Below are 15404 nucleotides of genomic sequence, written 5' to 3'. Positions count from 1 at the left end.
CAAAAATAAATTAAAAAAAAATAATAGCACATATTCGCATGCTTTGTAGCAAAACAAAATGAAGGGCCCTTAGGTTTGTTCCTTCTTTCCATCTTGGACCTCCCTATGAATATTCATACTCGTGCTTAAAAATGTTAAGTAAATGAAATAGGGCAGCACATATTTAACGAACAGCATTTTCCGCGATTTCGCTACCAGCCTAAGGTAAAAATTTGAAAAAATTTGAAAAAATTTGAAAAAATTTGAAAAAAATTGAAAAAATATGAAAAAAATTGAAAAAAATTGAAAAAATGTCAACAAAATGTGACGAGGCAAGCGTGCAAGCCCATTTACGAACTGGTCCATCTCCTTTTTCGAACGTACCTGGTAAAATGAGTTGTCACCATGGAAATTGCAATAATAAGGATAAAGTTTGTTATGAACATTAGCTTGATTGAAAATGAGAGCGGACTAAAGGAATAGTAAAAAGTAGTTATATACGAAAAGCAACTAAAATAGACTAGCATAGATGTTCTGGCTTCATTAAAGTTTATAATAAATGGAATTATAAATATACTAGTTATCAATTTTCCAATTAAATATATATCAAAAACATTAAAATGGTTTAATATTTCATATATATGTTGGGTATTATATATTTTATCATTTAGCGAATAAGTTATATCTATCATTCCAAAAAATATATTAACTAAACAATTTAAAATTGAACATATGTGTAATATATTTATATTTCTACTGCTTTTTATTATAAAGGATGGAATGGCAAGTAAAATATTAATAGCTAGCTGCATCAGTATTCTTGTATATATATACGTGTTAAAAACATCTTCATTTACAATATTGTCTATAGTGGATACATCCATTTGAGCTTTCGATCCAAACACCTTTTCAATATAAAATCGAATAAATGTATCAATCCTATGTAATATATTAAAATTGTCATTCTCATTAATCTTCTCATTTTTGAATAGAAAGTAAAATATATGCATTTGCAAATAAACTATTAATACATTTAGTATTAACAAGACTAAAATTAATATCCGAGTTCTTTTAAAATAATTAAATAAAATATTTTTAACCCAATAATCATACCAACTTTTAAAATTTTTGTAATTTAAAATATATTCTAATTCATTGTCTTGCATACTATATTTCCATTCTGATTTATAAAAAACGTCATTATAATTTTCCCAATATTTTTTCTTACTTCCATTTTTATCATAACATAATTTGATTTTTTCAAAAATATGGCGAATACAATTTAAAGATAAAAAAACCATTTTTACATAATCAAAAATTGTTTTGTTCTTACTTCCTACAGCATTATCTGGATTTTTCATATAATCTGCAGATATAAAATCATAAAATTTAAAAAAATGTTTTTTTTTTGATAATATATCTGATTCATTTCTCTTGCTAAGTAATGTCTGATAACATCTTGATTGTATATCTATTTTTTTATTTTTATCTTTTTTACTTAAGCATCTACCCCATGTATTTGATGATTCTTTGTCTTGATACTGCTTGATTTCTTTCTTATTCAGTTGCTCATTCTCTTTCGAATTTTTATAAAAAGCATCATAATTCACCAAACTCTCATCATTTATTTCGCTAGTCTCAATATTATCTTTATTGACATTCTCATTAAACACATAGCTGCTTTTTGATTGTTCACCAAAATAGAAACTTTTTTTCTTTTTTCGAACCCAACATTTGCCCACATTTCTATCCATTTGTCCATTCTTACTATTCATGCTATTACCTCCTTGTTGTGTAATTGAATTCGTTTCTTTTTTTTCATGTCCTACTTTTTCATACATGTTATTTTCAGCATTTTTATGACTTTTTTTTTGTTTTCTCTCACCCCTTAAAATACTCTTTTTGCACTTACAAACCGTTTTAATAGTTGGGCTTGCACTTAAACTGGTGGAACTATTTTCTTCGCTTTTACTATTTTCATCACTTTCTACATGCTCTTCTTCAACGGAATTATCTGCTGCATCATCGACAAAAAAACCATAGTTACATGAAGATGCATAGGAACTCGACTCTTCGGAATATAATGTATTTTTTTTTGAATATAATTTATTTATATAAAATTTATGATTATTTTTTATCAAATAATTATCTCCAATATTATTAGATAAAAGACTATGAAATTTATTTATATTTTTTTTCTCGTCTATAAAATCAGAACATTCATATTCATTTTCGTTTTGCTCTTCTGTTTCATCATGATTGATAAGATAAAATATTCTTGTACTTTTTCTATTTTCTTTCATAATTTCTTTGGACTCACCATTCGTATTACTATTATGTTCATTATAGTAGCTACCCTTATCAGATTCAGCACTCCCACTCTTTGAAGTTGCCTTTAACTTATAGTTAGACTGTTTTCTTTTTTCAAGTATTCTCATTAAATCTGAATTAAAAATATTTATTATTTTTGAATTATTATTATCCTTGTCTTTTATCGATAAATTTTGTTTACGATTTTTTTTATGCTTATGGCGATTTTTGTCTATACCGATGCTCATATCTTGGATACTCTCAACGGTTTTTACATTACTTAACAAATTTAAGTTCGTATATTGTTTACCTTTAGAATTTGGAAATAATTTTTGGTTTTCATTGAGAAGCGTAAATAATTGATAATAATAATTATTTTCCTCATTATTTTTTGATTTTTCACTTTTTAAATATTTTGAAACATCATTTAAATTGTGTCTTTCTAAAACATATAAGGGTATTATTTTAGATTGTTTTATATTCCCATTTTTATCAAAATAAATATAATTTATTTTTTTTTTTAACTCCTCTGAAAGTAATATATTTCTTTTCCTATTAAACTTTACTAAACCATTACGCAAAAGAGAAAAATTTTTCTGTACAACTTTATTATTATATATATTAAACTTTGTGCTATCTATTTTTTCTATATTGTTATTTATCTGATCACTTTCTAATTTATTTATATTGGATAATTTCATGTTACTCAGTTTTTTTAGGTTTTTTTCAACAGACCCATGTTTATCCAAAAATGAATATTTTCTATCATCAGTTTTGTCCATTGCATATTCATGAGTCCAGTTTTTATTTTCCTTCTTATCAATTTTATTTGCATTCTTTTTTGAACGCTTTTTATCCTTCGTTCTTATTTTATCATTTTCTGTATTATATCCCTTTTCGCTATTAACAAATTTATCCATAGATATACTGGACGATCTCGTATTGGATATTCTTGTGTTTTTTTTTGTATTCATAAATTTTTCTTCATTTTGAAAAGCGTTTTTTTCGATTTCGATATGAAACGAATGAAAACTCGAGTAATTTACATCACTAACATCAAAAGGGGTTTCACACTGAATTTTATTTAAACTACATTCAGATTCATAGGAATATAATCCGACTTTGTTTACTGTCTTTATTTTTTTTATTCCGTCATTTACTTCATATTCAAATAAATTGTTTCCTGATGTGTGCAAAAATGGAAAAAAATGTTAATTTTTAATTATATACTTACATTAATCTATCCATGAACAAAATCTATGTGACATGAAAAATGATAAGATGCCTTCTTATTTTTTTAAGCCTCGTATTGTCCCTCTTTTTTTTCTATTTTCTTACCTAAAATGTCTACACTGATATTATTCTGCTGGCCGTATATCAAATTGTTTCTTATCAAAACGGCTCGCTTCTCTAGCTCATTAAAATATGGTTCAATATTGTCAAAAGCTCGTAATGGCTTTTGCTTAATATAAGCTATTTGTTTAGCCAAAAAATATAATACAATATGAGCTATAATAGGTATAGAAAGGTGTGCTGCTAATAATACAATGAAGCAAAAAACAACAGTGGAATCAGCGAAACTATGATAAAAGCGTATAAACCCAGATGAAAATGTAATTAAACAAATAAGCAATAATTCTCTTATTCTAATAGAGGTTACTAATCCCAAGGAGTATATAAAGCAAATAGATTTTATCCATGATAAAGCAGAAGTAAATAAAAGTGATGATGACAATGGTGCCAAAAGCAGATATGCAACTAGCATATAATTAATATAAATAAAATGTTTTGGATTTGGGTTGCTTGAAAAAACTTCTGCTATTTTTAATAGTCCTATTTGTAAAACAAAAAAAGTGCACCATATCATTTGGGTTATTCTTTCTTGAATGCTTATAAATTCAAATGTGTTTATTCCATCCAATAAAAAAAAAAAAATAGACATAAATATCAACAAAATTAACGAATGAATAGAGTTTATGAAAAACAAATTTATATAATCAGTTGACTTCTTCATTGTTTATACTATAATGTTACAAAAAACGGAACAAATATACAAATGTAGACAAAAGAACAAAGTGATGTCATTTAAAAGCACACAAAAAAATCAGCATAAAATCAACACAAATCTACATATTTTCAGCTATATAAATAGTGACATGAAGAAAACAAACATTTTTATTTAAATAAATAACATGACAAAATATAGAATATAAAAATAAAAAATAACAAATCACTATAAACAATAGTTATTACAAATTAATATGCCATAGAACAAGTGGCCAACTAAAGTGTATTCAAAATGTAGACATGAATATATGGATTTCTTGTTTTATTATAAAATAAATAAATAATAATGATAAATAAAAATATAATGCAACATAATATAAAATAAAGGTTTTCAATTTTTCAATGCGAATTAAATCAAAAAGTTTTATTTTAATTACGAAATTTTATTTAAATTTAAATAAATTAATAATAAATACAAACATTTTTAAAAGGTGATGCTAACTGAATAATATAAAATAGTTTATTTGTTTTATCACTTGGATAATAGAATAAAGAAATTTCATACAACATATAATAGTTATTTTATACTTAATTTTGTTAAACTATTTTAATCATTTAAAATATGAAAACTCCAATTATCTATACACATTTACAGTGTGTGTGTACAATTTTGTGCTATTTATTTAAAACATATTATTGAGGATAATATAAATATTTACATAGTATGAAATATGACCATATGAATTTATTGGTTATATGTTTTTTTTTGAAGATAAAATAGCTATATTACTATGTATAAATAGTTTTTTTTTCATACTTCAAAATTAATTTATATTATTATGGAAGAAAAATAGCTAGTTGAGGTTGCAAAAAAAAAAAAAAAGAAAAAAAAATATGAACAGGAATACATTTTAAAAACCGTGGTATGCCATTTTGGGTTGATAGATTCGAAATGGATACATACATTTATATCTATACACATTCTATAAATGAGCCATTACAACACCTATTTTGTGTTAAAAGCATAACTAAGCTCTCTATGTAAATAAGAGTGATAAAAAGCATTAAAGAATATTTATTTAGCTAAATAGACATTTTATTTTGCCTTTTTTCTTTCCTAATTTCGAAATTAATATGTTAAGTTACCATTGCTTACCCATAATTTTATATAATAGTTTCAATATATTGTATATAAAAAATATTCGTCAAAAGGCCAAAATTGAAATATAGAAATATGAAAATACAAGACACTTTTACATGTACAACTAATGTTTTTTTAATTATGAAAAAAAAATTATATTTTTATATGTGCATATATATTATGTGTGCACATAGCGAGCTTGCACTTAAAACGGCTTTTTAAAAACAACAGCCTATATAATGCTAATATAATGTCATAAATAATATGCAAAATTATTAATATTATGAACAATTTAGCTATATTTTTTTTATGCATAATCGTATTCTTTGGAGTTAAATATAAATAAAGCATAGCAATATAAAATAATAGCTCACTGCAATAAAATATAGTAAATAAAAGCTAGCTATAAAAAAAGCATACATATATAATAAAAGAGTTAATATATCGGCATAATTATATTACAATTTTATGGGCATAATGTGTTATTATAAAAGTTGAAAATGGGGGAAAGTTTGATCTTTACAAAAAAAAATATATAATAAATGGAAATGAAAATATATTTATAGACAGTGGAATAATATAATTGTTTAAAATACTTCAAAAGAATATTTTATTAAAATATTTTAATTTCAATTTATATTTTTAATGTTGTTTTCTTGGTTTTCATTTCTAATTATTTTTTCTATATATTTATGATTATTTCACGAGAAAAAAATACACTATATCGCCTTTTTTCCCAAAGCCTACCTTTTTTGTTAACAATGCTTTATATATTTTATTTTTTAATTTAATTTCATTATTAAAGTCTTTGCAAAGCAAATAAATGTTTGTAGAGAATATTTTGATATTAAAAAGTATTAAAAAATTATATATATATTTATATTATACATTATGTGCAATTATTTAAAGGAGTCCAAAAAAGTACTCGTTTGGCTGCGCACAAAAATGTATTTTTCTGTTATGGAAATATATAATAAGCCTTGCTAAAAAAAACAGAAAAAAAATGCACTGCCAATTTTATATATCATTGAAAATACATACACTGTGTATATAAATTAGGAATATGCAAGAGAACAATTCAAGCAATACTCCACTTTTATGAATTATATCTATGTATGAATGTATATGCTGTATTTTGAAACAATTCATAGAAAGCATAATTAAATGATGATATAAAAAAAATATATCAAAAAAAGCCAAATATAAAGAAATACTTTTACATTATATTCCATAATAATTAATTTATAGTCTATAAGATTTGTATTCATTTATGATATTAAATAGCATATGATTAATTTGGAAGATCGACCAAATTATCAAATGTCTCACTAATATACTTTTACCACGCTATATCTATTCTAGCATATTTTATTATGCTAAATTTTGTTTTGGAAATTATGAAACAAAAAATAATAATATTTTAAATATATTTTTGAACAATTATAAAAGCAAAATTTTCGAATAATACATTCGTGCGCACATATTTGTGTATTTGAATCACACCAAAAAAGTACACCATAAAAAGTATACAAAAAATTTATTTTTTTTCATTAAAGAAGAGGAATATTTTATGATACATCAAAAAGCAGATGAACCCAAAGTTTCCATAATATAATATCGTAGTAGAAATGTGTGTAAATCAAAAAAAAAAGATAGTATTTTTTAAAGGGTATATATACACATATACCCAAAAAAGTGCAACACAAACGAAAATAGGAATACGAAGATAGATATACTCACGTAGATATAGAAGGTTCATTGCACCTAGATGAGCATTTGGATAGGTGCTTTACCTATTTTCATAAGGGAATACACATTATATGATTGATTTTCCTAATTTAAGGGTTATACAAATTTAATAATGAGGAGACAATTGTGTGAAACTAATACAACAGAGAGTGATCGAATAATTGGAAAAAAAAAAGAGGAAGATAAACTTTTTGAAATGCTAAGAAATAACAATGTAAAATCAAAAGGTTCGTTAAATGTCATATGGATGGATTACTTTTATTATGATATAAAAAGTATAGCAAACAAAATTACAAATTTTTCTAATCAAAGTAGCAAAAAAGAAGCTTATAAAAAATACATGTTAGTATTCAACATAAACATTAATGATGCTTGTATATATTTCAAAGATATTTTAATTAATACATTTAAAATATATGATGAAAGAAAATTAGATTATATATTATATATAAAGAAACATGCCCACAAAAGGAACAATATGTCATTTTTGAAATATCTATATAATATAAATATACTTCAAGAAGACATAAGTATTTGCCCATTTAGTTGCGATAACTACACTAACAATGTTATAGATAAATTTTATACAATATATAGTAATGATAAGTATGAAGAAAGTAAGGAGGTTCAACGATTACATACCAATTTAGAAATATGTAGAGAATGCATATGTAATACATTTAAATTTCTTGGTGATTTGTTTAGGTATAAACGTCAATTTTTTAATGAAGATAAGAAAGAAAATGAATTTAATTCATATATAAATTATTATAGATCTTTATATTATTCCAAATATAATGGTTATTTATTTACTCAACTAGCATTATTATATACAGGTACAAATCCTATAAAAGCTTTGTATTTTTATTTTTTATCATTAATATCATGTCGACCATCCAAAAATAGGGATACGATCATTGTTTATATGGAACAAATATTAAATAAAAAAAATAAAGCAGAAGCTATTTTGCAATTCGTTATGGATGCCTACACGTTTAATGATGAAAATAGTGAGAGTGATAAAGACCAGACAGAGAACAATAGTGATCAAACATGTATGAATAATAAGAAAGAAAAAAAGATCATAAAAAAAAGGTCTAAATCCATTGAGAATAGAAAAGGCAACCAATATAATAGTGGTAGAGAAAACCCTGTTGAAACATGTAGTAGTAGTGATGTCCATAGTTATAGCAGAAATGATAGTGGAACTTATAGTAGTAGCAACGATGATAGCTGTAGTGAAAATGATAATGATACTTGTAATAGTACCAAATCATTTAGGAGTAAGCATACTTGTATAGGTGATGGAACAAAAGGTAGAAAATCGAGAAGTAGACATCGAAGGAATAAAGGATCTAAGAAAGAACTAACGACAAAAGAATTACTACGAAGAATTTGTGAAGAAGAAAAAATGGAAATTTCTAAAAAAAAATATATTAAAAAAAAAAAAAATGATTTATATAAAGAATTAAAAGAAACAATTGTAAAATTTTATATTAGTTATTTTGAAATTGTAAAATTATTATTTTCAAAGATTGATATGAATAAATTTGAAAAGAAAAAAAATAAATTTATGTATTATACAAATAAATATGTCAAAATTCAATATCATAATAAAATAGATAATGATTTAATCTTTAAAAATATTATTGTTATTATTTTTACTTTATTAAGTCTGATCATATATATTATTACTAATCAGTATGAGATACAAAGAAATAAAATAGACACCTTTTTTTATGGAACTGTTAATATAAATAAATATATATATAAAAACGAGCAAATATATTTTTCATTTATTTTAATTCACGAAATTTTATTATCATGTAAATATTTTTACAATAATTTCTATCCCAAATATTTATCAATATTTGTATATGTAATATATTGGATTAACAATGAAACAAGTTTAAACAACAAACACATAACTAAACTAGATAACAAAGACAATGAAGAAAAAAATAATTTAATAAAACAGTATCATGAGTACTATAAGAAAAAAGCGACTGCTGATTCTTGTTCTAATAATAAGAAGAACGATTGTGAAAAAAATATATATGACAAAAATAATGATCAAGAATATTTGAAAAATGGTGATATTATACATAGTATTAAAGATTTGATATATAGTATAAAAATTAAAGAAGATGTTAAATTTGATAATCGTTTGTTGTATTATGTACTCGATGAAGATTCATGTGTCTATCCATTTTTAAATGATTTGAAATTCTCAAATGAAAAAGGTCGATTGCCAAAACGTTACAATAGTCAAGTAAATTCTTACTCTCTCCAAGAATCAAGCGATTTAGACAACTCTGATGAAGAAGATGTTATATTTTTAAAAAAATCGATATTTGGAAAGTCTAATTCAATTTGTACAGATAAGAAAGAAAAACATGATAACAAATTAAATAGCTATAACAATTTGTATGGACACTCTGAATTACGTAATGACTATGTAAGCACATCACATGATAGTTGTAGCGATTATTCGGGAATTCAAAGTAAAGAGAAAAAAAACGAAACAAAGCATTATGAAGAGTCTCAAATGAATCATACAAGTTTGATGCCAGATAAAAATAAGCACAAAAAATATTTTTCTAATCATGAAAATAATGAAGAAAATATATATCAGATTGATAAGATAGAAGACAAAATAAGGATATTACGATTTTATTCAATTTTGAATAATAAAAGTAAAATGGGGAACAAAAATAAAATGTCTGAAGAAGGTAAAATTAAAATTTTAAAACAAACCAACGAAGAATATTTAAAAACAAATATTAAAAAAAATAATTCAAAACGAATTAAAGTGATAAAAAATATAACTATGCTCTCTAAAGATGATCAAAATAAGGAAGCAGCTAACGACCCATTAGTATCTTGCATAATTGCAAATAAAAAAATAAAAGACGAATCGAAAAATACAGGTTGTACATCTGATGATATGGATAGTAAAACGGATACTGCAGATGTTTCGCATAGTGATGATAATGATGACAAATCTGAATCGGAAAATTCGAAAATCGAAAGAATAACCAACTCTGATAATTCGAATCAAGTTAATTCTCATAAAAGTCGTAGAAAAAGTGACACACGAAATAGCACCTCAGGTTATGCTACCAATGATACAGCATCTGAGGATTATGAAGGTATCGATAGTAGAAGCACTAAAACTATTTTAAACAATTTGGGTGATCCCAAAAAAGTTGCAGATATACACACTTCATTAAGTAATAAATTTATAGATGATAATAAGCATGATGAACTTGATTTAAATCAACAAAATAATAATACTGATATGATCGAAGCATATCGTGAAAATGGAAGTCCGAATAATGGACAGACACCAAAAAGGGAAATAGATGTATGCCACATCTATGCACAAAATAATAGCATACCTAATCATGATGAAGACCTGTACAATTATAGAGAACACATTTTAAGCGATGTTTGTGGTCAGAAAAGTTCGAATTTTTTTTCAGGACATGCCAAAATACAAAAAGACAGTTATCATGACAGCTTCAAAGGTTCAATGATTAATAATAGCAACAATTATAACGAAATAAATAATGACACATATGAAAAAATGCTCAATGATGTGTTAGGAGGGTATCGAAATAAAAATGGAGCTGAAATAAATTTAAATATATTGAATAGTAATGCATATTTAAATGAAAGTAATAAAAAGGTCGTTTTGATAGATGGTAAAAATATTGGAACGAGATATAAAAGTAATTATATTAAATATTTTGATATTTTTAGAATTAAAACAGTATTAGATTATTATAAGCTTAATGAATATAAAGTTAAAATAATTATTCCACAAGAGTATATGATGCAAAATGGTGAAATATTTAATATTCATCATTTCATTCAACAAGAGTCTCCAAAAGGAGAAAGATATTGCACTCCTAACGAAATGAACAAAATGAAATATCTCAATAACCCTAACTATTATAGTAATAATAATTTATATAAAAATAATAGTTATAATATAGGTATTGGTGTTATACCAAGGGTTGAAAATAATGAGTTTGCACTTAATACAAAAGATTTATTATTTTTTAAACATTTAAATATGCTAGGATGTCTAATTACTCATCCTTTAGAAAATTATTATCAATTTTGTATACACCTAATTCAAAAATTTAATTCAGGATTCGTTACAAATATTACTATATCTGAGTTAGCTAGTAAACTACATAAATATGAACAAACAATACAACCCATATTTCCGCATTTAATTTCTTATACATTTCTTGGTGATGAATTTTTACCTAATCCCGATTTTAAGTGGCCATCATCGACAAACATGGAATAAAGAAAATAGCCAACCCATCAAACAAACATACATATGTATATTTTCTATTAAAATTAGATTTTCATCATTTTGTTATTTTCTCTACCCAATGAGTACACCCTTGAAAGAGGCTCATGAAGAATATAAAAAATATGAATGCTCGTAAAAATGGACAGCATTGTATTAGTTTATTTTGTAAGGAAATCAAAAATGCAAAAACAAGTAAGCATATGTAAATACATTTAGTTTCTTTGGACCCATAAACCCTTTTTGCTTCATTTGAGAAAACCATTTTATGGTGAAATAATACAACGTGGATAGGTGAGGCAAAAAATGTGACACACGTACATACACATTTGCATGTGTATGATGTACGGAAGGTTGGAAACTTTGCTGACTCTTTAATTATTTGCGAATTAAAGTTGTATGCACATGCCCTGATAAAGGGCTGCACAATGAGTGGCTTTGTATAGACACATAAACTTATAAGTGCTAGCAAAATCGAATATTACAATGGAATTAAATATTTTTTCTTATTTGTTTCTTACTTTTTTATCTGTACATATATAATATTGGGAAAAGTCCGATAGAGACAGAAGAAAAGTATAAGCAATTTGGAGAAGGGAAATAAAAAGTGCCAAATATGCACACACCTTTTATTTGATTATATTATCATAAAAATTTTTTATTAATAATTCGAAATTTCATAAGAACCAGATTATTTCTAATATGTATTTGCTTAATATGTGTATATGTTTTTTTTTTTTAATTTTTTCTTCGTTTTTTTTATTTAACAACCTTTTGAACAATTTTTAAATAGTTACATATTTTCAATTTTTAAAAAATATCTCAAAACTTGTTCTTATATTTATAATAAATATGGATTACACAATTGTATTATTAAATATAGGTTTGGTTTATTTACTTTTATTCTTGGAAGTAAAAAAAAAATATAATAATATTTATATGGTAAAGCATTTTTTTATAAGCCTTATACAGTATGCCCAATAATATGATAAGTATTTTATTTGAAACACTAATTAGTTGCAATGCATACGCATATATATAAATAATTATAAATATTACAACCATTTAATAAAAAATAAATATTTTATATTGCAAAAAGATCGTGTATTTTTCTAGTGCAATCAGTTTAAGTGGCTAGGGTTACATAATTATTTTTTTTTAATTTTTTTCGTTTTCGTTTTTATCTTCCCCTCTTCTTTTTTTCCTCAATCTTATAAAATTCAAACTAACAAAATTGAAAACTTACAAAATGAGTTATGCTAAATTATATTGAGTATATAATATATGTGGTTATTTTATTTTTTCTCTTATTTGGTTTTCTCAATAAAAAAAAAAATATGCATATATACCCTCCCAGTTTTATGTAACTATGTAGTTTTGTATGAGTATACACGTATATATATAGAGAACAAAATAAAAGAATTATTTTATTTATATTTATCTAAAATTTTTTTCATATATTTTTTATGCACAAAATTTACGAAATTACATGACTTTAGAAAATCCTTATTTTACTAGGGTACATAACAAAAAAAAAGAAATGGTATAATAAAATAATAATGAGATAAAAAAATAAATAAGTAAAATTTATTAATAGTATAATATTTAGATATATATATATTTTTTTAAATTATACTTATATTTTTATTACTTTTGACACATTTGGATGAAAATGTTTCCATGAGAGTATTTGTAAGTTTGTATGTATGAATAAAAATATATTTTTTTAACTTTTTTTTTGTTTTTGTATTGTTTGTATATTCATCTGACAAATATTGTATAAGCGGGTAAAAATATAGCCATATGTTTAGAGAATAGTTAATTCACTGCTGCTGCCTCGACGGTATTATTAACCAAAGGAAAATAAGCAGCTTGAAAAATAATTATTTTATTGGAAATTAATCATAAGATGAACATTATACCGCAACGCGCCATTCCGTATATTGTTTTAGTAGGCGCTTTTTTGTACAATCTTAATATTGGTAAGCTTTAAAAAGGGCAAACATATTCATTTCGATTCTGTTTTGATAAACCATTTGTTCATTCCCTGATCATTACTTTACCCTTCGCAGGAATACTCAACTCCTATGGAAATCTGAATATTTATTTAACCTCCTATTTGAGGTACAAGGGAAATAATGTGACATACAGAAGCGTATCGTTTATTTATGAACTGACAGTCATAACATTAGGAATATCTATGTTATTAGGAAATTATGTTCAACAAAAGTTAGGAGAAAGATTAACTATATTAATATCATGCATTGGGATCTTTATATCATTTTATCTATCCTCAATATATACACATTCTTATTATCTGTTATGCTTATTTATGGGCATAACATATGCAATAGGGTATGGTATATCATTTACTATTCCCTTATCCTGTGCGTATAAACATTTTACAAACAATAGAGGATTGATAAGTGGAATTGTTATATCCGCAATCTCTTTAAGTCCATTCTTATATTGCCCATTACAAACATTAATCATAAATAGAAATAATATATTACCAATTCAATATGGAGGTGATTCAAAAGAAATGTACTTTAAAGATGTTAATGTTTTAAACAGAGTACCATATGTTCTTTTTGTTCAATCCATTATATTTTTAATTCTGGCAACCCTTGGAGGATTGATGGCAACAATCAGTATACCAAAGGATGCGATCGATAGTGAAAATGTTGCAATATTAGATAAAGCAAATCAAAATGGAAATTTTGGTGATAATAATATTCCTTGGGATGTAGAAAAGGGAGACAATGCTGAATCTGGTTTATTCAAATCATTAAAAAAAAAAAAAAAAAAAAAAAAAGAATCGGATATTGTAAATATGGCTGATTATTATACTGATTTATATAAAGGAAGAAATTTTATTTTTTTTTTATTGTATGGGCCTTTAAGCTTTTTTAGTAATCTACTATATCAAATAAGGATAAGAAAAGGAAATTATTTTAATAAAAAATGCACAGAAGATATTCTTTTTTTTGTTTTATGGATATCTATTGTTTTATTTAACGGATATATCAATTATATAATTATGTATTGGAAAATAATAGGAGTAACATACACACAAGTCGAAGATACTGTAATTACACTAAATGGGAGTTTAATAAATAGTATGGCAAATATAGCAGGAAGATTAATATGGGGAGTAGTATATGACAAAATGAATATTAATGTAACTATATTATTACTTGGAATTTTGATTACATCTGCATGTTTTACATTACCTGCAGTTGTACATATATATCCTTTATATGCAGCCTGCTGTGGAGTTTTTTATTTTTGTATTGGTGGAAGTCTAGTTACTATACCTGTTATTACTTTAAAAAAGTATGGCGAGAAATATTTTTCTTTAAACATGTCGATTTTATACACTTCAAGAATAGCTAATACATTTTTATGCAGTCTCGTTGTTAGATATTTATATCAATGGCTTAAACTTCGATGTTTAAGTTCAGCCTTTGGCGTCCTTTCTATTATTTCGACCATCGTTCTGTCGATAATTACAGTCGAGTAGTTAGTAATACAAAACGAATAGATAAGATCAACTATGCAAGCAATATAAAAAATAACAATACTTTATACATTTGTGTTCCTTAATATGTTAAGAGATTATTAAATAATTTTCAAAAAAAATCGTATTATTTTATTAAAGAAGCCGAAGAAAAATAAATTGGAACATCATATATTGTATTATTGTGTGATAATTTGGGACGTTTGTCTTTTTTTTTTTTTAAATAATTATTAATTTTGCTGATTTTACATATTCTATTATTTTTTAAATATGTATTTTTCATAGTTATACATTTATGTGTGTCAATAAAACGTATCATTTATTAGCAATACAATTATGTATGCTTTATTTTTTTTTATTTTTTTAAT

The 15404-nt window shown here is 24.4% G+C and overlaps 3 protein-coding genes across 3 annotated transcripts; 2 read left to right on the top strand and 1 right to left on the bottom strand.

The window, feature by feature from the left end:
• Positions 1 to 69: 69 nt before the first annotated feature.
• On the bottom strand, positions 70 to 4303 carry PCHAS_0827700 (conserved Plasmodium protein, unknown function; the record flags this gene model as incomplete). The annotated part of the gene is made up of 3 exons (XM_016797930.1): positions 70 to 199; positions 364 to 3472; positions 3628 to 4303. 3 exons carry the CDS (start codon positions 4301 to 4303, stop codon positions 70 to 72), a joined length of 3915 nt encoding a protein of 1304 aa, XP_016653833.1.
• Positions 4304 to 7298: 2995 nt separating this feature from the next.
• Positions 7299 to 11510, top strand: PCHAS_0827600 (tetratricopeptide repeat protein, putative; the record flags this gene model as incomplete). The annotated part of the gene is made up of 1 exon (XM_735729.2): positions 7299 to 11510. The coding sequence occupies one exon, from the start codon at positions 7299 to 7301 to the stop codon at positions 11508 to 11510; it is 4212 nt and encodes a 1403-aa protein (XP_740822.2).
• A 1915-nt stretch (positions 11511 to 13425) lies between these two features.
• PCHAS_0827500 (monocarboxylate transporter, putative) lies at positions 13426 to 15039 on the top strand (the record flags this gene model as incomplete). Its single annotated transcript, XM_016797929.1, has 2 exons — positions 13426 to 13498; positions 13589 to 15039. The coding sequence occupies 2 exons, from the start codon at positions 13426 to 13428 to the stop codon at positions 15037 to 15039; spliced, it is 1524 nt and encodes a 507-aa protein (XP_016653832.1).
• Positions 15040 to 15404: the final 365 nt, after the last annotated feature.

The sequence above is a fragment of the Plasmodium chabaudi genome (assembly GCF_900002335.3).
Source record: "Plasmodium chabaudi chabaudi strain AS genome assembly, chromosome: 8".
Taxonomy (NCBI): domain Eukaryota; phylum Apicomplexa; class Aconoidasida; order Haemosporida; family Plasmodiidae; genus Plasmodium; species Plasmodium chabaudi.
The sequence above is the reverse complement of the archived record's forward strand: the minus strand, read 5'-3'. Positions and strand labels throughout refer to the sequence as shown.